The 26,855-nt window shown below is 45.2% G+C and overlaps 1 protein-coding gene across 2 annotated transcripts in view; it reads left to right on the top strand.

Moving 5' to 3' along the window:
* mgat3b (beta-1,4-mannosyl-glycoprotein 4-beta-N-acetylglucosaminyltransferase b) overlaps nucleotides 1-12,810 on the top strand; it is a 56,681-nt gene extending 43,871 nt beyond the window's left edge. For both annotated transcript variants that reach the window (XM_085356781.1, XM_085356782.1), the window contains exons 2-5: nucleotides 1,511-1,940; nucleotides 3,760-4,397; nucleotides 6,547-6,829; nucleotides 6,996-12,810. In XM_085356781.1, coding sequence (XP_085212907.1) covers nucleotides 1,512-1,940; nucleotides 3,760-4,397; nucleotides 6,547-6,829; nucleotides 6,996-7,493 — 1,848 coding nt within the window. In that variant the 5' untranslated portion in view covers nucleotide 1,511 and the 3' untranslated portion in view covers nucleotides 7,494-12,810. The remainder of the gene's footprint in view (nucleotides 1-1,510; nucleotides 1,941-3,759; nucleotides 4,398-6,546; nucleotides 6,830-6,995) is intronic.
* The last annotated feature ends 14,045 nt before the right edge of the window (nucleotides 12,811-26,855 follow it).

Genomic DNA, 26,855 nt, shown 5'->3' on the forward strand with positions numbered 1-26,855 from the left:
TTGATATAAATAAATTATCATTGAATCTCGATAAAACCAAATTTATGCTGTTTGGAAACCAAAAGAAAAACATCGAAGTAGAAATATGTGTTGACAATGTATATTTAGAAAGAGTAAATGAAATAAAATTTCTTGGGGTGATCATTGACCACAAGCTCTGTTGGAAGCCACACATTACTTATGTTCGGGGGAAATTGGCACGGGGCATTGCCGTCCTGGGAAAAGCAAAGCATATGTTGGATCAGAAAGCACTGCACATTTTATACTGTGCTTTACTACTGCCATATATGAGCTACTGTGTAGAGGTCTGGGGAAACACATACAAAAGTAACACACAAACAATAACTATAATACAGAAAAGGGCCATTAGATTAATAAATAATGTAGGGTACAGGGACCATACAAATGCACTCTTTGTCAAAATGCAAGCTATTAAATTCCAAGACTTGGTGAAGCTTAAAACAGCGCAAATAATGTATAAAGTCAGAAATAAATTGCTTCCCAAAGAAATCTGTAAATTGTTCATAGAAAGAGAAGGTGGGTATAACTTAAGAGGGAAATGGAATTTAAAAATACAAAGTGCTAGAACAACTTTAAGAACTATGTCTATCTCAATTGCAGGAGTTAAATTATGGAACAGTCTAACAGAAGAAATAAAAGACAGTCAAAACATAAAACAGTTTAAAGTAAAATATAAAAACCTAATTTTAAATAAGTATAAGAATGAAGAAAACGGGGTTAACCCAGGACGGTAATGTTGCTGGTAATGGTGTTGCGGTTCTTTTTTGGTTGTTTTTTTGTTTTTTGTTTTTTGTTTTGGTTTGTTGTTTTTCCATAACTTGTGTATCTGCAAATATACACATTCTGTATTTTTCATATGAAAGAAACTATACTGTGGTGGGGCTTGCTAATTTCTTGTTTTTGATTTATGTATGTTATGTTTTGTTTTACTTCATATGTTTATATGTTTCATATGTTGTTTGTTTAATTTAAGACAAAAAAAAAATTAAATGAATGAGAGGTAAAACTTGAGGGGGTAGGGACAAATAAGTAAATACTTCAGCCTACTCCTTTTCAAACAAATAATGGAATGATATTTTGTAATGATTGTGAAGGCACATGTTTGAAATGTTTGAAATAAAAATGAACTGAACTGAACTGAAAAAGTGTTTTTTTTTTTTCTCTCCCATATTTTACTCTTTGGAAACACATCTCGTCAAATCATGCACAATCCTTTTAAGCGAACCTCAATGTACAAAGACCACGGATCCCCAAGATTGTTTTTGTTTTTTTTCTATATCTTTATACTACAAGCATTCAGCTAAGGGAAGAAAGGGCTCTAAGATGACTCCACAAAGTGAACATTGGCAAGTGTGTGTAATATTAGAGGGAGAAAAGGCAGGTTTGTGGCTCTGTTTTTATCTTGAAAGCTTGTTGCTTCTCATGACTTGTGCCTCACCGGTGGAGGTAAATGGTGCACTGATGTCTCTTCCTTTTCCATTTGTTCCAGGATGAAAATGCGGCGGCACAGGGTGTTCTTGCTGTGCACGGTGGGCCTGTGTGTCATCTCCTTCCTCCACTACTACAAGGCCCTTCATTACGTCTCCCTGCTGCGGGAGCTCTCGGCTCCATACCCCAACATCAAGTCCTTCATCATGGTGACCGGCTTCTTCTGGAGGGACAAGGGTATGGCCACCACCCCGCTCAGCCCAGCTTCTCCTGAAGAGGCCCCCCCTCTACCCGGTCTCCGGCAGTCAGATGCCAAAGCTAGAGGCGTGCCGGGTCTCGGGGGAGGAGGCGGAGGGCAAGGATTTGGCCCAGGGATCCCAGAGGCCATAGCTGGAGGTGGAGATGAGGAGATGAGGCAACGAGAGGAGCCAGCACCACCACATCCCTGGGAGAAACCAAAGGAAAACCAGCTGGGAGACGCAGCAAATGAGGTAAGATGGGTAAACCCGAACGCAACAGCGCGGTGTCGAACGCCTCACAATTTACACCTTCAGACAAATTTATGTTTATGTATTTCAAGCTTTCAGCTCAAACTCCCACACAGATCCCTGGATCTGAGCCCTGTTTCTCATCCATTCCCAGGACTGTTGTTTTGCTTTCTCTCTAAAGCCACCAAACGTGCGCTATTAAAAATGCAAATTTTACCTCACAGCGCACCTGGGTTTGTTTTTCTAGACCCGGGTGACTCTGTTTCTTTTAAGATGTTAGTTTGCATCACAACTGTTGTGTTAAAACGTCAGAGTCACATGGCAGGGCAAGCAAGCAACCAGCCAAGGCAGCAGTATTTGACTTTTCTCCAAGACTGATGTGATGCATTGTGCAACCAGATGAGATTTCCCCAGACCTCCAGTATATTAAAATGTGTTGGTGTAATCCTGTGCTTCTTTACCTGGGGATCTTAACCCTTTAAAGCTGGTCAGAGCGGGCACGCTCCGTTTTGGGTAACTATTTTTAAATCCTGGTAGCACTGCAACCACGTGAGCTAGCGCAATAATGTTTTTTGCATATGAAACCGGAGGAGTTGTACTTACATCTTATGCCATCAGCTTGTCCTACGTCACGGTTTCCTTCCACATATAGCTTTGCAAAAACTGCACAAAAGCACTTGCAGAGATATATATATATATATATATATATATATATATATATATATATATATATATATATATATATATATATATATATACACACAATATTCCAGAAACATGCGTTTCCTTCCTTGAGATGCTCTTCCAGACCTTTACTGCTGCCACCTACAGTTGCTGCCTGTTTTTCTGACTCTCTGCTTCAGTTTTTCGTTCAATTACTGAATAACATGCTCTATTGCACTAATGTAACTGACTTGGCCACCCAAGAATATCTTATTTCTTTGCCTTGAGAAACTCTAGGGTTGCTTTTGCAGTATGCTGCGGGTCATTATCTGTTTCCACTGTGCAGTGTCATCTGATCATTGCAGCATTTGGCTGAATCTGAGCAGGAGGTATAGCCATGTACACTTCAGTTCATCTGACCGTCTCACCCTTGAGTGTTCCCAGGGGTGTGCACCTCGTTGGAAACTCTCTGTACGTGACTCTGATTACATGTTGTGAAGGGTTTTTTCTTAACCATGTTTTTTGCTGTCACTCATGGCATTCTTCATAACGAGAGTTCAGGTGAACAGCTACCAAATGCATGCTCAACATCACCAAATCCATTTGTTTTGTAATAAGGAGGGAATATTTAGTGTTCATGCAGTGATTTACTGCAAGAAACAGTAAAAAGAATTCAATGCTAAACATTAATATTAATTTGCCCTAATTTATATTGGCTAACCGTTGTGTTTAGACTTTAAGACTTGGGTCTCTGAAGTTTAAATTGTACCTGCTGTTCCCAGGCACCTGGACACAAATGGTGCTGTCAAAAAAGAATGACTCATATTAGTCTTTGAGTTTTCCTAGATGCTATGGAGAGCATGTAATTCGGACTCACTATCACTGTGGATCTTTTTTGGTTGCCAAAATGGACAGACTGGGTGTAAATCAGGCAGGAAAACCTGAAATACACCGCACTACACAATTTGCGTAACCACCAAAATTAGAAGAAACTAATTAGTCTCCTGCTTGTACCTGACAGGACACGGGTTTGTCGTGTTTGTTAAATACAATTTCGCTTTAATGTGAATCTTACAGTGAAGAGTATAATGAGTAAAGCTGGTGTTTTTATTTCAAGGCAGAGTTGTGTAACTGTTTCCCGTTACTCTCTTTTATCCAGATTAGAGCTGAGGACCGCTTAAAGCGGTGGAATCCCGCCCACCCTGCACCGCCCGATAGGCTAGACCCTCCACAGGAACCAGCAAGAAAAGAGCATCATTTCAGGGATCCCATAGAATCCATGGGAGACCTCCATACTCGCACTTTCCAGCTTCAAGATGACAAAACCCCTTACTTTGTGCGCACCAAAGCTGGAGCCCTTTGCTTCAGGCAGGGGACAGAGGTAGCTACTCCTAAAGAGTACTATGGAAAATCAGGGGGGTCTGCGGCTAACGGAGCAGTTGGTCGGGCTGTTGCTGCCGGGCAACGGAAACCTCTGGAGCTCCAGCAGCAGCCCACCATTGTGCCAAAGGTCAAAGCTCGGGCCAAGGGCAACGGGAAGCGGCTGGTCAAGTGCGTTTGTCGGCCTGGGTGGCACGGACCTTACTGCGGGGTTCCCACAATGGTGTACCACTCCAATCTGCCAACTAAGGAGCGGCTGACGCCCAGAGAAACCCCGCGGAGGGTGATCAACGCCATCAACGTCAACCACGAGTTTGATCTGCTGCACGCACGCTTTCATGAGCTCTCAGAGGCCGTGGATTTGTTCCTCGTGTGCGAATCGAACTTCACCGCCTACGGAGAGAAACGGCCTCTCAGGTATGATTCAAAGTTGTTTTTTGGACAGGTGCATGTGAAGGGATTATAAAAACCGCCCAACCCCCCGCGGTCAAGGTGTATTTGTGTGAGATGTGTAGTCCTCTGTGGCCTTCAGTTTATGACTCTGTAGTGCCCGACAGTACGCATTGTGAAATAAAGTGCAAACTCGGCAAACTTTAAACTGGATTAAGTCACAAGAACAGTGTGTATATGTTATAAAGGCCATGTTATGTCATCTTTATGTCTTTATAATGATAAATGAGCTCACATGAGGACACACTGCTAAACAATAGAAGCTCCATTTGTGCTCTTTTTTTTTTTCTCCCAGCTGCTTGGTTACAAACACACACACATACTTCCCCCTTTTTTTTCTCCTTTATCCAAGTTGTGACGGCGCCGTTTCAATGAGTCGTTATTGTTTGCAGCTTACCCTCTTTGTTTACAGCCAGCCAACCCTACTCGTGCTCCTCGAGTATCCGCGTGCGGAATAACAATTACAGTTAGCTTCCTGTGGCGACGACATGAAACGCCTCGAGGGCAAATTTTACAGCAGATTATGACAAGAGCAGCATGATTGACTCTGCGTGTAACCTTGAAGGGAGAGATCGGTGTGTTCAATCATCGGATGTGACACTGCATGAAAGAGGCTATGTTCTGCGATCGCCGTCTTTCGCTATGCATATCAACAGGTTAATTGAGTTGTTCTTCTGGACAGTTTGGCGTGAGGAGAACGGCTTTTCTCTGCTGAAAGGTGCCATTTGTCAAACAAGTGCCTTTCTGAACTGTTTCTTTATCTCTTCTGCCACATTTTGACAACCTTTTATAAATGGGCCACAGCTGGAATGTATTTTGTTGACCGTTTAATGCGATATTGGTTTGCAATTTTTTATTTTTTATTTTTTCAGAGGGGCAAAAAATTATAATTATAAGCCTTTTAAATTTGTGAAATCCATTACAGGGAACGTCACATTATGGATGCATGATACTGCAGTTCTGTTGGTGTGTTTCCCACCAGAAGGCATCGTGTAATAAATGCAGTGAATCAGTTTTCTTCATTAATTTTGTTTCTTGGCACAGTCACCTAATGCCACTCAGAGATGGGGAAACTCGGCACAACTGTAGACTGTGTCAGCAACATGCTAATACACAAATGATTAGTACCCCTATGAAATTTAAAGTTTTTGTCCAAATCTTCCCAAGACAGCATACTAAGTTTCTGTAGAGATCAAATTATTTCAGAAAAAAGACCAGAGTCATTATTAGAAACTGAAAAACTGTCTTTTTGTTTTTTTGTTTTTTTTAGCTGTAGCATATTTATTTTTAATGTTCATAGCTTGTAAAATCTAAAACGGAGGACAACCTTACAATTTACAAACCGTGAAAACTCTTTAGCTGTCACTGGAGAAAGCATCACACTAAAAAAAACATCTGTTTAGAGTAGAGAATAACGGTTTTCAATCACAAAAACAGGAGATGGATATACAAATTTAAAATAGTGTTTCAAGTGTCAAGAACTGGAGTAAGAAGTATCATCAAGAAATTTAAAACTGCTATTCACTTCTCAGTTCAATAATGGTTTTAAAAGGGAAATTTTCACAGGGGGGCTAATTGTTGAATAATTATTAATAATTCTAAATAATAAGCATTTGTGTTACCCTTTAACACAATCCTAACGTCACAGACGGACATGACTTGTAACTTTTGCTGCTCTTGTTAATAACATTACCGACATTGTTAGCCTTATTAATATTAGCCATAGCTAATAATAGCTACCCTTATAATAGCAGATTGGCTAATGTGGCTAACGGGTAACTGCTAATAGTCAAGCTAACTTTGGTGTGCACTTGCTAGCTCAAAATGTAGAAAGTGTAAGTAGGTGTTATTGAAACTGAAAATTCTCAGTGTTCGAAGTTTAGGAAAACTAAAATTGCAAGTGGCAGCCTTACTTTGACAAGAAGAATCTACGCTCTTGCTAACTTATGTCTGCTACATGTCAGTAAAGGAAAGCAATGGCTGCCTGGAACAGTAGGTAAAATTAATCTAAATGCAACTGTGTTACTTAAAATGCTGAGCTTAAAAAAAAAATCCTGTTAATTTTCGTTTGGATCAAAGAATCCACGTAATCACATTTTTGTAATCCCTCCCTCAGTTTCCTGCGGCTCCTTCTAAACGGTACCTATGACTACATACGTCACAAGATCCTGTACGTGTTCCTCAACCACTTTCCGGATGGGGGTCGGCAGGATGGCTGGATCGCCGATGACTACCTGCGTACCTTCCTGACGCGCAATGGCATGTCCAGGGTGGTCGGTGCGCGATCAGACGATGTTTTCGTCATCAACGATGCCGACGAAATCCCAGCACACGAAGGACTACTTTTCCTCAAGCTGTTCGACGGGTGGACAGAGCCTTTCGCCATCCACATGCGCAAGGTAACAGAAGTATCTCAGCTTTCGTGTGTTTTCTACAAGCAGCCAGTTTGTTACGTGAAATTAAGATCTTTTTTTTTCACCATGTAAGATTAAGGGAAGAATAAATGTGGTAACAGTATCTCATTCTTCTTGCAATTCTCCTGTACTCTTTTCTCTGTGTGTGCAGTCGTTGTATGGCTTTTTCTGGAAGCAGTTCGGGTCTCTGGAGGTGGTGTCGGGCTGCACGTTGAGGATGCTGCACGACGTGTACGATGGCGACGGCATCAAACTGCGTCGTCGCGAATATTACACTATGCCGGGTTTCCGCAAATACGAGAATGACACCGGCCACATCCTGGTGCAGTGGTCGGTGGGAAGCCCGTTCCACTTCGCAGGGTGGCACTGCTCCTGGTGCTTCACACCCGAGGGGATCTACTTTAAGCTGGTGTCGGCGCAGAACGGAGACTTCCCGCGGTGGGGCGACTACGAGGACAAACGCGACCTCAACTACATCCGCGATCTCATCCGGACTGGCGGCTGGTTTGACGGCTCGCTGCAGGAGTATCCCCCAGTGGACCCCAAAGAGCACATGTACGCCCCCAAGTACATGCTGGAGAACTACGACAGGTATCGCTACCTCTTGGAAAACCCTTACAGAAAAGAGTCCAGAGCGAATGAAGGCTAGGTGTCAGGTGGCCAAAAAAATTTAAATGAAAAACATATGTTGAAAAAAAAAAAACAAAACGCTCGTAGGGCCCAAGTGATTTTGGGGGGTGGAACGATACTGATGAACTGCTTCTCTCATTGGAGTGAAACTAAATGTATCTCCACCAGGCAGCACTGATGCTGCTCTTTAAAGTCACTACATTGGGGTCAGAAAAAAGGGAACACTGAATCACATCCATGGATTTTGAGAGGGAGCTTTGAGATGAGAGGATAATAACCACTGAATCTTAGATTTCCTCATTCCTCCCCTTTTCCGGGAGGCCCCGCGCTATCTCTCTATTTGTCACCCGTCCTTCCTTTTGTCACCCACCGATTCGACGCGCCTGTTCTCTGAGAGAAAATGGCAGCAAGAAAAAGCCAGGGGTCTATCGCCGGCAGGTGAAACCCCTCCATGGATCTGACAAACTCTGAAGGGAAGGACCGTTTTGGTTTTGTCTGTGTTTACTGAAGTTTACAGATTGACCGATGTTCCCACTTCACTCTCCACCTCCAGATGTCTTCCTGTCATATTTGGTGACCTCCTTCCAGACATAAACTCCTGCTCAGATACTTTCATTGCTCCCGAGTGTCGGTAGGACATTACAGAAACCCCCCCCCCCCTCACTGGAGCACCGACAGCCAAATGAAAGGGAATGACTCAGTAGAGATGTTTCAGCTCATACATATGCTCACGTTCATCTACATGCGCCTTAGAGTTGTCTGTGTGTGCTTGAAAAAGGAAGCGCGGGATTGGGGGTGGGCTATATGGGGTTTTTATTTGTATCATATTTTGAGAAAATGGAAAGGAAGAAAGAAACTGATGGGAACAGGAAAGGAGGATGAAACTGGGATGAGAACCTGAGAGAGAAGGCAGGAGAGAGTGTGAGGGGAGTATAGTGTGTGTGTGTGTGTGTGTGTGTGTGAGAGCGAGCAAGAGAGTGCGTTTCCCAGAGCTTACAGGCAGCTCTGAATAAATCATGCCCCGTCTATGGCATCTACGGCAGTTACTGCCATTATTGTTCGTCCAGTCCGATAGCAGCTGGAAGAATATCACCCTTCAGTTTTTCATCTCTCTCTCTCCCTCTCTTTCTCTCTCCATCTAGCGCCTCAGATAACTTTGTTTCCTTGGAAACTATGTGGAAAAGAGGAAATGGGGATGGGTGTTGTTAAGACGAGTGGGTGGGTTCATATCAGGCAAGGAGCTGCAGCATTCGGATGAGGTCGACCCCGACGTTGAGTCCCTTCGGTTAGATACTCAGCTTTCTGCTCAGCTGCCAATCACAGATCGTCTTTTTCTTTCACTTATCATCCTGATTTTTTTTCCTCCCCCTCCTCAAGTCTGTGTTTTCAGCTTTCTCTATTTTGCAAAATCTCCCAAGTCATCCTCCAACACACACACACACACACACACACACACTGTGGATCCTATCTATTCTGTGTGTTTTCTGTTATCCTCACAGGAATGCACCATTTCAATAACAGGGGTCTGTTTATCTTCTCTCTGCCTCGTTCCTTTCCCTTTGTTTTGGGGCAGCAGTTGCCATGGCGATGCCTTTTCTGATGCCCTACAGATGATTATCATCATAAACATTTAGGCAGGAGCGCTCATGCCTCTTGCCTTCTTTCTGTCGTAAACGGCTGTCGATGTGGAATGGATGCCTAGATCACCCCCAACACACACAGACACAGACACCCACCCATCCGCCCAAGTTGTCTGGCAGAAGTTGATGATGATGTAGAGCCTTGGTATGAGTACATGGGTAGCCCAGTGGGACAAGGATTAGTTCTTGTTGAGGGCGTGGAAGTCGTAGCTGGAATATTTACCGTGCTGCGGAGCAGTTAAAGATGTGCGCCGGGCAGACGAGCAGCGATCAAGAAATTATGAGCACATTGATTTTTGTTTTAACTGCAGATTGACCATATCCACCATCTACTCTTCAAACCTGTCTGGGCTTTACTTTAGCTTCTGGCTTCTTTCGAGGTTAAGACCTCTAGAGGTATAAAAACCACTTTTCTTGTAGTAAACACCGCCTGTCGCTGACGCCGCCTGAGATCATATCAAACATTATTTTGTAGCTTTAATTTCATCAGACGCTGACACAGCCATGCATCGAATGCCTCAAATGCTTTTTGTCCCCATTATTTTCACCTCCAAACTCCTCAATCATTAAAACGCTGCTCTTCCCTTACAGTTCCAATGCCATTAATATGTTTTTGGGGACTTATTTCCATAAATTGGTTCCCTTCTCAGAGCTGGGAGACCACTTGGTGGGGAAAATTAGATTAGCCAGCAGGCCGCCGACAGTTGTGTCAGGGCCCGTGTCGCTGCCTCGATGGCAGCGCGGTCTGTGCCGGCATCTGTTAGGGTTTTGGTTTTGATGCTGGGAGCCAAATCCTGATCCAAACCCAGAGGGGCTGCGGCGAGAAAAAGAGCTTTAAGCAGGATTTGATGGGAGAGGAAGCGACGATAATGCGAGATTCAACGCCCTTTGTCTCAAAATGAGATTTATTTATTTTTATTTATTTTTTAAATAGAACGTGGGTAACATACTCATAGTACGACTCTAGGTCAAGTAATGAATGAGGTGTCACATTTTTGTACTAAAGCTCTCATTTTCTTCAGTCTTCTTGCAAAAAGCACTGACTGATGTTTTCATTTGAGACTAGATCTGACTAAAGTTTCTAATGTGACTCACTTTAAACAAACAAAACCTGCCAGCCTCTGATTTCAGGGCCTCAGACTGCACTCATAGGAAGACTCACTGCTGCAATCACTTTGCACATCTTGCATATCTGCGTGTCGGCTGACAGATAAGGATGTGTGGACTGCTGAAAGACGAGTCAGGTTTACCTCGCTTGGCCTGTTGAACTGTTATCACTTAGGTCGCCACGACACGCTCCTGAGATCTACAACAGGCTGAGGTCACCGGCCAAGATGGCCGGCCGGCCAGTGTAATAACAGGTGAGGGAATGCGCATGCAGTTTTCCCCTTAATTCCTCATGCAGAACCAGACGTGAGTAAGAAAGAAAAATGCAGAGCCTCTCATCACTCAATCCTTATCACTAAATGTCACAGCGCTGCAGAGCTGGGCACAGTGTCACACACACACACACTCACCATTACCCAGCACACACCCGTGGGTTTTCTTTTATATCTTTTGTGTTTTCCCTGGTTCATCAAAGTATGCCAGTTTGCATGAGAGGCAGAAATGTCCCTAAATTAATCAGTTTGTGTTTTTTGTAAGTACAAGCCAGAGAAGAACCAAGAAGGGAAACATATTTCAGACTGAGCAGAAACAGGAAAATATAAAAAAGACAAAGAAACGAAGAAGCAGCAGCAGTGGGTTTTTCCCAGTATACAAAGTCGAAGCTTGATGAATGGAGACTGGAATCCAGAAAGAGACATTTTGGAAATAATCCTTCCGCTGCTGTTCCCAGTGACTGACTCATTGGATGAGTGCGGAGGAGGGAGGTAATACGCTTGACGGAACGGCTTCGGTTTTTCCACTTTGATGAGGGAGAGGGAGTCATCATGGCGATGAAATAAAAACCATTCCAAATGAAGGGAGCGCCTCATCCTCCCCGTAAAAAGACAAATCTATAAAGCAGTGACAGTTTAAGTGAAGATGAGGCTGACTGGCTCGTGTGTTGTCCACGCTGCCTCCCGGGACTTGCGGTGATTTTTAAAGAGGCTGGCAGGAGTGCCAAATAGGGGTGTCTTTCTTGCTCAAGGACACTTGATTGTGACCACTCAGCAGGCATTAAAGCACTGAGGCACTTATGTTTTTGGACAGCTCTGGCCTGTTGCTTTCTCTTGGGTTTTTTTAGACACCGTCAAACGTAAAGCCTTTAAAGCAGTAACAGCGGCTGTAGTTGAAGTGCAGACTCGTATAAAAGAACGGGCACAGCCATTGTGGCCTCAGCCTTTGACGTAGTGTGCTTTTGAAGCCATCTTTTTAGACATAGTTGTTACTTGGTTAGTTAAATAACTGCACAGCAAGCTTATTTCTCTGGAAATGACATTTAAAAATGTTCCCACAGAAACCTCCAATATAAATACAGTGGAGGTCCAGTTCACTGGCTTGGATTAGATGAGATGAAGCCCAGTCAGCACTCACCTTTCCACTCAAAGCAGCCACACTTAAAAGCCTTAATGATAAATTTATGTGTCACACTTGTTTATTTCGGCTCTAAAGTTTTTAACCCTCAACCCCTCCCTCAGTTTTTCTTTTTTTTCCTTTTCTATAAATGAGAGAACTGGATCCTTGCCATTTGTTTTTTCTTTTCCATTGTTGTTAGCTTGTTTTTGGCCCACAGGCTGCCCTTTTCCTGCCTTGGATGTTGTGCGCTTACGTTATTATTTTTGGAATAGCCGATCTATAACTCCCAATCTCGCCTGACCTTAAGAATGTGAACATTTTCAATATCTGTGACGGGCGTTTTACCAAAGATAAAAAGTTTGAATTTCACTCTGATCAGGTTTTTGTTTTTTGGCAGTCTGACAACAAATAACCTGCAGTAACACCGCAGCACTGTCCAGTCCGCTTTGGGGTTATTAGTAGGAAAGAGCTCGGTGTCATCTCTTTTTTTGCTTTCAGTTATTGATATTAATGACAGGAAATAACCACTGAGAAAAACTCTGTTTTGAACTGGAGAAGTCTGAACATTGGCTGTAAGTGCTGTCAGGGCTGTTTGCTGAGGGGGTGTGTGTGTGTGTGTGTGTGTGTGTGTGCGCTCTGCACTTCCACCGCTTCCTTTCCCGTACACACGACTGCTGTTGGAGGTGTTGAGATAGCCTCCAAGCTTACAGATCCTACATTTCCCATAACGCACCTCTGTGACTTCTTTTTGCTTCCATGTTAAATATTCATGTCTTTCACATTCAGTGCTGCCAGTTTACACCACAACCTTGTTAAAAGACATCTCCAAGGCCCGGGTTAAGAGAGGTGATGATCCTGTTACCGTGACATCGCCAGAGTAAACGTGTCGGCTCCGCCCTCTTTTCAGTGCATGTATGCTAATCATCCACATATGTTTTGTAGCATTTGGCTTTCGTGTGTATCGTGCACAGATGTGTTTCTGCACCACCCACACCCATCTGCTGTTGTGCTCACAGAGTAGCCGACCGACTGCCCGAACGGGCTAACATGCCATCATGGCTCTGGCCCCCCGCCAGGCCCGTGGCCCCCACCGATTGATGTTTTCCGAGAAACATTAGCAGGAAGTAGGCCAGAAAGAGAGGAGGGGTAAGTGGGGAAAGTAGTGCTCCTTTTAGAGAGGTCTTTTTTTTTTTCTTTTTTTTTTTTAAGTCAAACTTTATTCATGTCTCATTAATGCCTCCTACACAAATCTGGGAAGCATGGATGGAATGTATGGAAACACGTGTGCTCTGTAGAGAGAGGAACATGCCTGCCATCGAGCTGCTGTCGTCTTGGCTGTAAACACATAATTATTCTCCCCATGTAATAGACGGAAGCGTTCACATTCCACAAACTGAGCAATCGGATTCACTCTGGCAGCTGCACTTCGATGTGTCGCTAATTGGAAAGAACTCTGTGTTAAACCACAAGCGCTACAGGGAAACCAGTCTCTACCCCAGTGTTTCTGCAGTTACCTTTGATTTGTCAGTGATGCACAAAGTTGTAATCCAAACCAATAAATGGCCGGCTCACTCAAACAAGAAAAAAAGGAGCTTTTTCCACTTCTATGTGACGATGCTGTGTTTTAAATATGGTTTTATTTGCCCACATTTCGTGACGTGAGATTTCTGCCGCCCCCTTAATGCGGGATTAGCTGTGAACGGGATTTCATGTATCGTTTTTGGTGCTTACAGCATTTAAAGATTAGTGTCACTTCAGTTTTGCTTGGAAATACCAAAGAACCGGTCCTTACGACAACTATTGACAGTGAGTCCTGTGGATTAGCTGGAGCAAGCACTGATTTCTGATGGAGAATCAACAGCAATCTCTATTTTTACGATATCCCACACACGCAACGACAACGGAAACTAGTTGCAAGCAAGACTATTTCAGTGAACGAGTCCTTTAAAGCATTCAAACGTTGCATTCACTGTCAAGTAAAAGCTCCCTTTTTTTTGTTTACAGTTCATCAAGTGGACGCACTCGCTGCAGTTAAGCAGAGCAGCCGACTGGTGTAAAAGAAAATAAATTGCTCTGTCACACAATGTCACATCAACAAAGAAGCACATTAACATATTAACCAGCAGTTTAGAAGCTCTGTTGAATGTGAAATAGTGGAATTGGCTGGCAAATTCAACCTCTGTAAACATAACGGGCTTTATCAAAGGAATGTGCCTGGAATTTATAGGACAGGTGAGCGTGTCTGGGTGTGTGTATGTGCGGGTGCGCGAGTGTACATGCTTGTAAGTCAGGAGTCATAACACTTGTGAATGTGTTCCAGGACAGATTGTTGGCAAGTCCAGGCGTCCATATGTTGTGACACTGCAGATCAAAAAGATGAAAGTCAGCGGAGCACCGCGGAGACAGATGGACGCGGTGACACATACTGTACGTGCGAGAAAAGTCGGGCAAGCAGACAGGCCGACACCTGGCTGCAGATCAAACGCCGTCAGAAACTGAGGCGGAGGTTGGCGCGTACGCGTTTGTGTGCCATTGACGACACTCTGTGGCCAAAAGTACGACGACGTCCCCTCGTCAGTGCGTTTATGCGTTTATGCTTGCTGCTCGCAGGGAGGTTTTTCTCGCAGCCTGGTTTTGGAAATAAATAAATTAAATACCTGGGACTAGAATAGTAAAATTAAAAGCACTATTTATTCCGAGTTTACAACAAAAATAACTCCGGGTTTGGTTTAACTGGAGTCCGTCTTAAAAGAGCCTCTTTGCTTTTCAGCAATGCTGCCACACTGAAAATGGCTGCAGTTCACCTCGAGGGCGCTCATGGGAGCTTTGGTGGAGTAGCGGTGTATGCCGCTAAAACAAGAACGAGGGAAAGAGAGAGCCTTACAATCAGACACATCATTTCCACATTAACACCCCCCCCCCCCCCTCCCCCTTCATGTGAAGTCAATCAGTGTGTTTGTCCTTGTGGAGTTTTTGCTTTTTAAGTTCTTATATTGTTTTCGGGGGTTTTGTGAACATCTGAGAAATGCAGAGATGACGAGTGTCTCTGTTTTTCTATTTGACTTTGTTTTTGTACTTTTTTTTTTTTTTTTGTAATTTCATCCTCTTGGCAGCTTGATATTTAATGTCTTTTAAAGGCTGTGTGTGTGTGTGTGTGTGTGTGTGTGTGTGTGTGTGTGTGTGTGTGTGTGCTCAATAGCACTGTCTTAGTCTACTGCTAGATTCTAGATTAACTTCCCTCTCAACCTCACAGATCTTTTACCTCTTTTGATGCCATAAAGGGGACGTCGCACTGTGGCGGCCATCTTTTTTTGTTGTTGTTTTCTCTGGGATTGTTTATTTTTTGGGCTTTTTTTTTATTTTATGACATCATCCTTTCCTTGTGACAGCACAACATAACCACCTGATTCATGTATGTGTGTTTAAATCTTTTTTTCCTTACTATGTTGATTTATGTTCCCATAGTAGGACCGACACACTCGCACTCATTCACACACACTCACAGTCTACGTACATGCTCACAGAGACGCACACAGTCCAGCCTCTGTTTTTTTGTTGTATTCTTACTGTGCTCTGATTGTGTCCGAGTCCTCTGCTGGTCGAACAGTCAGACTACTGTAGGCGCTCTGTTTGTGCCCTCGCTTTTATGCGATCGCTATGAAGGCTCGCCATTGTGTGACCAAAAAGCATTTTTGTCGTTGCTCAGCCACTCAGAACCGGTTTGGGCCAGAGTCTTGATCCAAGAACAACCCAAATGCCATTTATCTCATGTTTGGTGTTCCTGTGTCTGTCACACAGCAGTGTGGTGCTGATTTGATGCTTTCCTTCCTGCTTTGTGTGTGGTGTTTGCTTTTTTTTTTTTGCTTTTTTTTTTTCTTTTTCCTTCAAACAGACAAAGATGTCAAAAATGATCAAAACATATTTGGAAAAATAGCTTTTTTTTTATTTTGAATTGCATGCTGAAACACAGAGACTACTTCTGCCTACAAAACTATGAATTGCACCTTAACTGGAGGGATGTGTTTTTCTTTTAGGTGGTTTTTTTTTTTTTTTGGTTTGTTTTGTTTTTTTTGTTTTTTTTTGCATACACACAAATAAATGCATGGGGGGGGGAGCGTGAACTGTTTGTGTACTTCTGAGATAAAACACGTAATTGTCAGCGTGTCAGGAAATCTGTATATCGTAAAACAGGGTTGTTTTGTTGTGCTTATCAATGCCAGATTTCACTGTAATTGATTCAGTCACCAGTGTTTGGGGCACGATGGCTTCAATAAGCAGCTTCAGAACATGCTTTTTTCAAACAAAACAATAATCAGTGCTTACGGGTTTTTATAAAAATTGATTTTATTCAAAAAAACAGACTGTATTTAAAAGATGATTCTTTTTGCTGCCAGATGGTTCGCCCCCTGCTGGCCATCAGAAGAAATGTGGCTATCCATCTTCTATATACAGTCAGTGGCCTAAAAACTTAACACAGCATTAATCCAACAAGTTATCAACAAAGTAACATCTGCATCTGCTTTCATTGGCCTGGCCTCACACGGTGACCGTTAAGAGGTTTTCTGCTCATCCCTGTCATAAAGCACATCTACCTGCCGTCCATCTTGTCCTTGTGAAAATTTAAAAATGACGCTAGCATACACAACACACACGTGCACATATCTACAGTGGAGCGTCAGCAGATGATTGGCACTCACCACGGCGTTGCCACCCGGCCTCGTGTCCCCAGGGGCAGAGTCATGTCTGCAGCCAATTAATCAACAGGGCAGTCAGCCACATCCATACCCATCTGATGCTCACCAACCTCCTGCCAGTGTGCCAGATTTAGCTTTCCCCTGTTTACACAGACTGCGTTTGGTTAATAAGAAAGGAATTTAAAACGCTACATGACAGGGATACTGAAAATGTTTTCGAGGGGTGTTTTTTGTTGGAAAGATCCCAGTGAAATGTCTGGGTTTCAGCACTTTGTTTTGTTTTTTTGGGTTTTTTTTGTTTTGTTTCTTTTTTTTAATATTATTATTAGTCTTTTGCTAAATGATTGCATTGTTTAAGAACTCAAAACATGTTTGCAGAGACTGTAAGGTTTTTCTTTGTTGTGCAGTGGCATCATATGACTTTACCACCTGGGACGTATGTAATATAATTACAGAATTACTGCCGCCCCTGCCTCTTCCTGTCCCCGAGCACTGATGATGATTGTAAATGTTCACATAGTTTTATTTTTTATATCATTGTTGGGGCTTAAATTTAGTTTCTTCTTTTTATCTTTTTGTTTTAGAACAGTTAATGGGTGTCTGTGGGGAAAGTGTGTGTGTGTGCGTGCGTGTAGTTACGTGTCTTACTGTATGCGTGCGAAGGATGATGCAGGGTGTACGTTGTTTCGTGGCTCCCGCTGCACATCGGCCCCTTTGCCCGTGTTCATCATCGTTCCAGTGTGTTCAGGTGTTCCCACGCCTCTGCGTCCATTCATCCAAAAGAAGAGTGAGGGAGAGAACAGGAGATGGAGGATGTGGAAGAGGAGAGTGCAGAGGGGCTTTTCCCCTCAGAAAGGGGGGGAAAAAACAACCAAGAGAACATACTTTTGAGAGGAAAAAAAAAAGATATTTTTCTCCTCTGCTGGGTCACAATGAAGAGTGTAAATTTTTAAATTAACTGAAAATGATGAATAAAAAAAAAATCATTTGTTCTCTATATGAATGACTATGTTAACCATGAACAAAAAGTAATGACTTCTATGACAAAGACATATAATAAATTAATTTTAAAATTTTAACTCTGAGTTCTTCGAGGCTTTGGTTGAAGGTGTTTGGCTGATGGGAAGTGTGTTTAATAAATTACGGCGACTTGCATCATCTCACTAGAGGGCAGCACTGCAACACACATCATTACATCTCATTAGGATGCATCACTTTAGAGGCTCTGGACACATTTTAATAGCAAACTTTTAATGATGAGAAATTCTAAGTGCTGCAGAATGAACATTTGTGCACCTCTGCAACGATCATTAACAAATCTATCATTTAAAGTGTTCCAGTTACTTTTAACTATAAGTCTTAAATCACAAAGATTTTGACAGAGTAAACACTTTAGGGTTGGAGCTCAAGGAACAATGCAGGTTATTTGGCATCTTTAGTTTAAATGTGCAAATGATTGCATCATAACATGTAATAAATAGGGAGCTCTGATCAGACATAACATTATGACCACCTGCCTAATATTGTGTTGCCCCCCTTTTTTGCTGCCAAAACAGCCCGGACCTGCTGAAGACTCCGCTGGACCCCTGAAGGTGTGCTGTGGTATCTGCACCAAGACGCTAGCAGCAGATCCTATATGTAGTGGACGTTTTGAAGTGGGGCCTCCATGCATTGGAATTGTTTGTCCAGCACATCCCACAGATCCACAACTAGGTTGATATATGGGGAGTTTCACCAAGTCAACACCTCAAACTTGTTGTGATCCTCAAATGATTCCTGAACCTTTGTTTTGTTCAGCATTATCCTGCTGAAAGAGGCCACAGCCATCAGGGAATACGGTTTCCATGACAGGGAAAGCTGCAGGTTTGGAGATGACCCAGTCATCTAGCCATCACAGACTGGGTCATCATCAAACTAGCTGTTATCCTCATGCTTGCCCAGTTTTCTGCTTCTAACTCACCAACTTTAAAGACAAAACGTTCTCTTGTTCCCTAATATATCCCACCCACTAACAGGTGCCATGATGAAGAGATACTATTAGTACCTGACCGATGAAGTGTTCACTTCACCAAGTTATTGATGGGTTACTGCCAGCTCCCTTTTATAGCGGGGTGAGGGTCGTTTGCTAGTTTCTATAAATGCAGAGAGGCCTGACAGTTTTAAGGAGAGGGATTAACCTGTGCTACGCTGCAACATAGTCGTTTGGCACTATATTTATATTTGTATCACCTGTTGGTTCATTTTTGCTCCACTTCTAATAGTCTCACACCTCCACTGGGATTATGACCTGCTCCGAAAACAGAACAGAACCCACAAAACTCATTTTCATGTGTAAAAAGTTCAAAGTTATAAAACAAAAACAACAACAGCAATAAAAGGCTGGCAAACTACTCAAAGCCCTAAACCTCTACCACATCAGTTAAGGGTGTTCATTTTTGAAAACAAAAGAGACGAAAACAAAAAGCTTTGAGGTCACGATGCATTCAGCTGGACAGAGGGAGCCACTTTATGTCTAAATCTTTGGTTAATGTTGAGTTTAAGTGCCAGATCAGCCACAGTGGACCAGGGTGTAACGGCTCCCAGCCCAACCACACACACCAAGGAATGTACTGCTGCTGTTTTTCTCAATCTGAAGTGGAGGCAACCACAAACAAAAGGTCTTTAAATATCTGAAGACACTCACACACACACGCAGGCACACTGACGCCAACAGCTGCAGGCACAGTACGGACGTAAAATAAACAATACTTTCAGCCAGCAGGATGCATGAAAACACACACTGACATCAACAACCGTGGATGTGCTGCACGAGAGTAATCGAGAACAACAAATGTCACTGTAAAACAAATAGGACATTCAAATCAAAGGCACAAACCACTGGCTGTTACACAGCCTCCAAGAACATATCCACAGTTTCTAATATGGTGCTATGAACTTTTCCCTCCTTAAAGCTATAAATATATATATATATATATATATATATATATATATATATATATATATATATATATATATTGTAACGTTCACAAGACGGTTGGGGTCTCAGTTTGTCCGTTTATTCGGCACATAAGCCAGCGGGTTGTTAACTCAGGGGGAAGCGCTCTCGAACTACACCTCTCTTCAGCCTGGCACACACACAGAACAACCAGGTCCCCCCACCCCTTCCTGTACACCACCCTCACTACTTCCTGCAGCCCAACCAAAGATGAATCTTAAAGGAACAACAACAGTGTGCAGAGAAAACCAACATGTCACTGTCCAGTAACACTTAACCATCGTTACACTGCCCCCCCAGCAATAAGTTCCTCGTCCCCGAGGGAACGACACAGTCTCTGAGGCGGGGCGGTAGCCTACGTTCCCTCCTTGACCTCCTGAGCCCCTGAGGAGGACGCGGAGCTTCGGGGCTTTGGGGTGAAGAGTCCGAGGGGGGGGAACGCAGCCCCGGTCGGGGGCCCCTCTGAGCAGGGTCATGGACGCTCTGTACACGTCCCTCTGGAAAGGAGGGGAGGGACTGTCCTCTGTAGGGGGCCATCCGGTCTCTGTGCAGCGCTACTATCCTCCCCCTAGGAGGCAACTGCACCCTGTAAACAACCTCCCCCACTCGCTCTAGGACGCTGCAAGGCCCCACCCAGCTGCTATCCAGTTTAGGACACTGTCCCTTCTTCCTCTTTGGGCTGTAGACCCACACCAGCTCCCCAGCACGGAAGTGCCTCCCTTTAGTGGTGATGTCGTAATTCCTCTTTTGGCGCAGGCCTGCCTTCGCCAGCTGCTCTCGGGCGTAGGAATGTGCAGAATCCAGCCGGTCCTGCAGCTTCCTTGCGTAGTCCCGGCCCGGTGGTGCCTCTGGCGCGTCCGGGGGTTTCCCAAAAGCCAACTCTGCAGGAGTTCTCAGCTCTCTCCCTAACATGAGCAGGGCAGGCGTACATTGGGTGGAGTCCTGCACTGCCGACCTGTAGGCCATGAGGGTAAGGGGAAGATGGTAATCCCAGTCCCGTTGGTGTTCTGAGGTAAGGATGGCTAGCTGCTGGGCCAGCGTCCTGTTAAACCTTTCCACCAGCCCATCGCTTTGGGGGTGAAGTGGGGTGGTGCGGGTTTTCTTAGTCCCAAGGCGTTCACACATGGCAGCAAATACCTTGGACTCAAAGTTACGCCCCTGGTCACTGTGGAGGGTCTCTGCTGTTCCAAAGCGGCTGAACATCCCCTCCACTAATACATCAGCGACCGTCTCAGCCTCCTGATCTGGGATGGCGTATGCTTCCGGCCACTTGGTAAAATAGTCCATGGCCACAAGAACATAGCGGTTTCCTCTGTCTGTGCGAGGAAATGGGCCCATGACGTCCACAGCTACTCGCTCCATTGGGGCTCCTGCTGGTTGCTGCTGAAGCTGAGCCCGGGACTGGTCTTGTGGCCCTTTGTGTGAGGAACATGCATCACAGCTGCGGCAAAAGTCCTCCACGTCCCTCCGCTGTTGACCCCAGTAATAGCCCTGGCGGAGGCGGCGAAGAGTCTTGGAGACCCCAAAGTGGCCAGAGCCAGTGCTCCCATGGGGCGATCGTGGCTCAAGAGTTGGGAGTTCGCCTTGTAATCGGAAGGTTGCCGGTTCGAGCCCCGGCTTGGACAGTCTTGGTCGTTGTGTCCTTGGGCAAGACACTTCACCCGTTGCCTACTGGTGGTGGTCAGAGGGCCCGGTGGCGCCAGTGTCCGGCAGCCTCGCCTCTGTCAGTGCGCCCCAGGGTGGCTGTGGCTACATTGTAGCTTGCCATCACCAGTGTGTGAATGTGTGTGTGAATGGGTGGATGACAGGTTGTGTAAAGCGCTTTGGGGTCCTTAGGGACTAGAAAAGCGCTATACAAATACAGGCCATTTACCATTTACCATGGCAGGCTCCCAGCACAGCTGACCTCAGCGACCTTGGCACCACAACCTGCCACCTCTCCTCCCCCGTGGCAGGATCCTTCCAGGCACGCTCCAACACCCCCTCCTTCAGCCTGAGAGCTGCAAACTTGGCCCACAGCCCCCTGGTACAGATGGAAAACCCAGTGACCTCATCCCAAAGGGGTTGCTGCCCCTTCTCCAGCCACTGCAGGACCGGCAGCAGGTCTGTGTCTTGTTCCTGCCGTGCCCTCCACTCCGCTGCATCCACCACCAGAAGAACCCTGCAGGCGAGCTGTGCTGCTCCGTCTATTGTCGTGAGTTCCCGCTCTATTTCCTCTCGCTTCTCACAGTAACGGCAGCCAGCTGCAGCACATGGGCGGCGAGAGAGGGCGTCTGCGTTAGAATGGTGCGTCCCTGCTCTGTGCTCCACGGTGAAATTGAAGGCTTGGAGCTCCTCCAGCCAGCGAGCCACCTGTCCCTCTGGCTCCCTGAAAGACATCAGCCACTGAAGGGCAGCATGATCAGTTCTGACAACAAATGCTGTGCCGCACAGGTAGTATTTAAAGTGTCTCACCCCCGCCACCACAGCCAACAGCTCTCGTCGTGTGACACAGTAGCGCCGCTCGCTCCTGTTCAGGACCCGGCTGAAGTACGCCACCACCTTCTCCCCTTCCGGTCCAACCTGCGACAACACCGCTCCCAGCCCCACATTACTTGCGTCAGTGTCCAGGACAAAAGGCAGGGCGGGGTCAGGGGGGGCAAGGACTGGGGACTCTGTCAGCGATCTGCGGAGGGTGTCGAACGCCTGCTGACAGTCCTGGGTCCAGATGAAGTCACGGTCCTTCTGCAGCAGGTGGAAGAGTGGTGCGGCTATGGAGGAAAAGCCCTTCACAAACCTCCTGTAATAAGACGCCAGTCCTAGGAAGCTTTTGAGCTGTTTCTGGTCTGCTGGTGTGGGCCACTCGGTAATGGTGTGAATTTTTTCCTCCAAAGTGCTGATGCCCTCACGACCCAGCTTGTGGCCCAGAAACTCCACCTCCCTCCTCATGAAGTGGCACTTGTCGGGATGCAGCTTCAGGCCTGCAGCCGCCACCCTCTCCAACACTTGTCTCAGGGCATCCAGGGCAGCATCAAAGGAGCTCCCGTGCACTAGAAGATCATCCAGGTAAACCAGACACCGTTGCCGTGGGACGCCAGCCAGCACACTGTCCATGAGCCTCTCGAAGGTCGCAGGAGCGTTGCAAAGGCCAAAACTCAGGACTTTGAACTGCCATAGTCCCCTGTTAGTGCAGAAGGCTGTCTTCGGTCTGGATTCCGGGGACAGTGGCACCTGCCAGTAGCCACTCCGCAGGTCCAGGGTGGAAAACCAGGAGGACCCGGCTACTAAGTCGAGGGACTCATCAATCCTGGGAAGGGGGTAAGAGTCTTTCTTCGTCACTTTGTTGAGTGGTCTGTAGTCCACACAGAAACGCATCCTAGGACTTTTTTTCTTAGGCACCATCACCACCGCGGAGGCCCACGGGCTATCAGATGGTTCTATGATGCCCGCCTTCATCATTTCACACAGCTCCCTGTCTGCAGCCTCCTGATGAGCCAGGGGCAGGCGGCGGGGGCGCACTTTAATAGGCTGGGCATCCCCGGTCTCAATGACGTGCTCTACCAAGTGTGTCAAGCCAACATCACTTTCTTTCAGGGCAAAAATGTCACTAAACTCTTTTAGTACCTGCCATAGACTCTCTTGCTGCTGTGGAGTCAGCCCCTCACAGTTCTTTGACCAGATACTCCTCACTGCTGAGAGCCTCTCCTCCTCCTCCTCCTCCGCTCGCTGTTCTGCTGGCGGGTCTGCAGGGGTCTCTGCGGTGGAGGTGGACGCCGCGGCAGATGCTGTGCAGACCGGGGGAGGAATAAGCGGCACCTTCTTCCCATCAGGGAGTACGAGGAGGCCTTTGCCTAAGTCCAGTACACCACCAATGGCTCGTAAAAAATCCAGCCCAAGGATGCAGGCGTCCTGCACGTCAGCCACCCAGGCAGCATAAGACACACCGAGGTCCCCCACCTTGAACTGGAACACTCCCTTCCCTCTCATTGGGGCCAGATCACCGGTCACAGTCTTAAGTTGCACGTTAGTCGGTTGTACACCAGCTCCGGTTGGGACAATATCGGGTCGGACCAGCGTTGCATTGGATCCCGTGTCCAGCAGGGCCGTACAGGACACCCCCGCAATCGTCACTGGAACATGGCAAAAGCCGCCAACCTGGGTCCAGCCCACAGTGATGGCCGCACCGGGTGGAGGTGGCGGTGGTGTGGGGATGTCGTTCTCCCAGGCCTGTTGTGGAACTCCGACCTCAGCAGCACTGGTTGGTTATACTGCCCGAAGCGCCTCTGAAGTGCTCCGACCAGAGCATTATAATCTCCCCTCTGCTCCTCGGTCAGCAGCAGCAGGCATGCAGCTGCATCCTCACACAGGCACAAAGCCAATTGGAGAGCTTTATGTTCCTCAGACCAGCCAGCTGCAACAGCTAACAGCTCGAACTGTGCGATAAACACTTCCCATGGCGTCTTGCCGCTGAACTTAGGCGTTTTTATATTCGCTGCAGCTTGCTGGGCGCTGCCATGTTTGTTTACATCACGTGACGGCGCGCCAAGCGAGGTCGACTCCTTCCCGCCGGAATCGCGGCCGCTGTGCGAACAGTTCCCGAGCCTAGTCAAACCTGGAGAAAATCCAGCCTCGGCAGACAGCCGCAGCGCCGTTTCCCTCACTCCATGGGCGGGCGAGCGCGGACGAACCTCCCTCTCCTCCGTCTCCTTCTTAATCCTGCCCGGCAACATCCTCGTCTCGTAACGGCAAGCGTCGCCGGCAACAGGGTCTCGGGCGTTCTGGGGTTCTTTTTTCTTTCTTCACTTCTGACACCAATGTAACGTTCACAAGAACCAGACGGTTGGGGTCTCAGTTTGTCCGTTTATTCGGCACATAAGCCAGCGGGTTGTTAACTCAGGGGGAAGCGCTCTCGAACTACACCTCTCTTCAGCCTGGCACACACACAGAACAACCAGGTCCCCCCACCCCTTCCTGTACACCACCCTCACTACTTCCTGCAGCCCAACCAAAGATGAATCTTAAAGGAACAACAACAGTGTGCAGAGAAAACCAACATGTCACTGTCCAGTAACACTTAACCATCGTTACAATATATATATATATATATATATATATATATATATATATATATATATATATATACTGTGAGGTAAAGGCCCTACAATAATAATAAGCAAGCACTTGACAACAGTGGAAAGGAAAAACTCTCGTTTAACAGGAAGAAATCTCTGGCAGAACCAGGGTTGGGGGTAAATATGTGATTTTTTTTATGTGTAATATGATAGAAGTCAGAGGATGAGTCAGCTTTGTGTTTCTCTTTCAGCTTTCTGAAGCACTTTGGGGCCAGAACAGCCGCTGATCTATCAGCTATTATATTTATCATGTTAATGTGGACGAGACACAGAGGTGAAAGGGCAGCACATGCTGGCCTTACTTTTTTCATCTGGACTTTAAACAGTTTACTTGATGTCTAGTGTTGTGTTTGCAGCGTGTTTCCACTAAAACATTACCTAAACTGTTTGTAGTAGTATTATCTTATACCAACAGTATTCTCTGCATCCCAAATGAATACATCAGTTCAAAGCTGAAGAAGGTAACATATTTTTCTGTATTATTACACATTCAGAACTGTCAGCGTGTTGTATTTAAAGTGGTCTGACAGAAGCTGACCTCACCAGGGATTTTTCCAGTCCCAATGAGCTGATCAGGAATCTCTATAGATAGGTATCTGTATATGAATATGCAGCATTATTCAGAAAGCTTTCCTATTTCCACTGTAGCCCTGAAAATTCAAAATATCAAGTGATTCAAACACTTTCTTGATGTTACCGAGATTTACACTTTCAGACAAACGTTCTGACAACCTGAACTTTCCTAGCAGTCTGTGAAGGAACAAATGAGGGAACAGATTCATGAAGCACAAACTCAAAGCCATCAGCTATCAGTTGACAAGGACTTTTATTAGGTTTATAGAGAAAAACATTTTTTTAAGCAGCACAGGATACAAATATCTGTTAGGGTGTATAATAATTTTCTGAGTCATCACCCAAAACATCCGTCCAAGATCGCCAGTTTTACTGTAGGCAGAGTTTAGGTACCTGTATGCAGGGTTGGCTGAACACTGTATAAGCTTGATGGCGGTGTTTGGCTCAAATCACGAAAAACTGCACTTGCACTCACATAAGTTATATTACAACTGTACACGCACAGCACACTCAGTGCCCTGGATTTTCATATGCGTATGTTTATTTCTTGACCTGTTGTTTCAAGTGAAGCAAAATGATTGTAAAATAACTCAATTTAGACATACATAGCTGTGCCTTTATCATTTATTACTACAATGCAACTTAAAAATGGAACTCGAATCATAGTAAACTCCTGAATATGACTTGGTCCACAAAAATCTCATACTGGGAAAGTAAAATAATTTCACATAGAAGTTGGAATATGGTCCAGTGAGGAACCAAAAGTCAGCAGGGAGTTTAATTTTTTTTTAATCCATTTAAGAGGCATATAGCATGGTTTGCTTAGTGGGCGGGGCTAAGAACTGCAGGAGAGGCAGACCCAGGCTTTCCTGGATTTTTGCCTGCTGTAGGCCTAAGTGATGAAGATCAAAAAGATGCACGAGGAGACACAGAGCTCAGCCTCAGGGGAGTCACAAGCTACTGTGATAACACTCAGAGCCCAGATAAATAAGAGGAGCGCCAAATCAAATATGTGAATCCATCCACTGTGGTGAGCCCTAAGAAATAAGGGAGCCCTACCTGGGTCAACACAACTGATGAAACCTTCATTTTTATTTCATTTTTTAACAATCTTCTCAATTAAGATTTGGTATTTGATTAGAAGTCAGAGTTTTCTCTTTACTTCTGCACTTAACAGATCTCTGTTTGTGCAGCATGTCAGGTGTACTGTATAAACAAAAGTCAGATTGCAGTCTTTAAATCTAAGCTGGGCCTTTATTGTGAAACCCCCTCCTCCACATCTGGTCTCCTGACAGACATGGTCATCGGTCCAAAGCTATAATCAATCTTCCATTATTGATACGGGCTACATGCTGAGGTGGTGTTCCTGTCAGGGGAGAACTTCTCTGCGGTTTCCTTCACAGGTTGCATTTGAATAATAGCAGAAATCAGCAGAGGTACATTATTAAAATTGAAATCTGAATAATAACTCACAGAGGTAATTCACATCTGAATAGCCATAGGCACAGCGCTGTGTCATAACTCACACAAAGCACAGCTCTGCTCCCATTTTGCCTTCAAATCATTAGTGATCCACAGTTAAAGCTCTTAATCTTTGACTATCAGAGAGAAACAATGGACGCCACACTTCCCTAAACATAAAAACACAGGATTTGAGTCATATCCTTACAAGGTTTGCGTTTCTGTTTATTGGTCCTTTGTTGTCTTTATTTACCACATCCCTCATTTTCCAAGCGATAAAGTTCCACTCATCATCTTGTAATATCCTTTTGTGTTTTCCCTAATTGCTAATGACTTGCACTTCTGTCCCAGCACTTAATGACCTTTCAATTAAATAGCTCTTTCTCCAGAATTACAGTAGACACGCTA

Source organism: Diplotaxodon limnothrissa, linkage group LG6 (genome assembly GCF_057381915.1).
Source record: "Diplotaxodon limnothrissa isolate DT_005_m linkage group LG6, D_limnothrissa_male_GT1.1, whole genome shotgun sequence".
Classification (NCBI taxonomy): Eukaryota; Metazoa; Chordata; class Actinopteri; order Cichliformes; family Cichlidae; genus Diplotaxodon; species Diplotaxodon limnothrissa.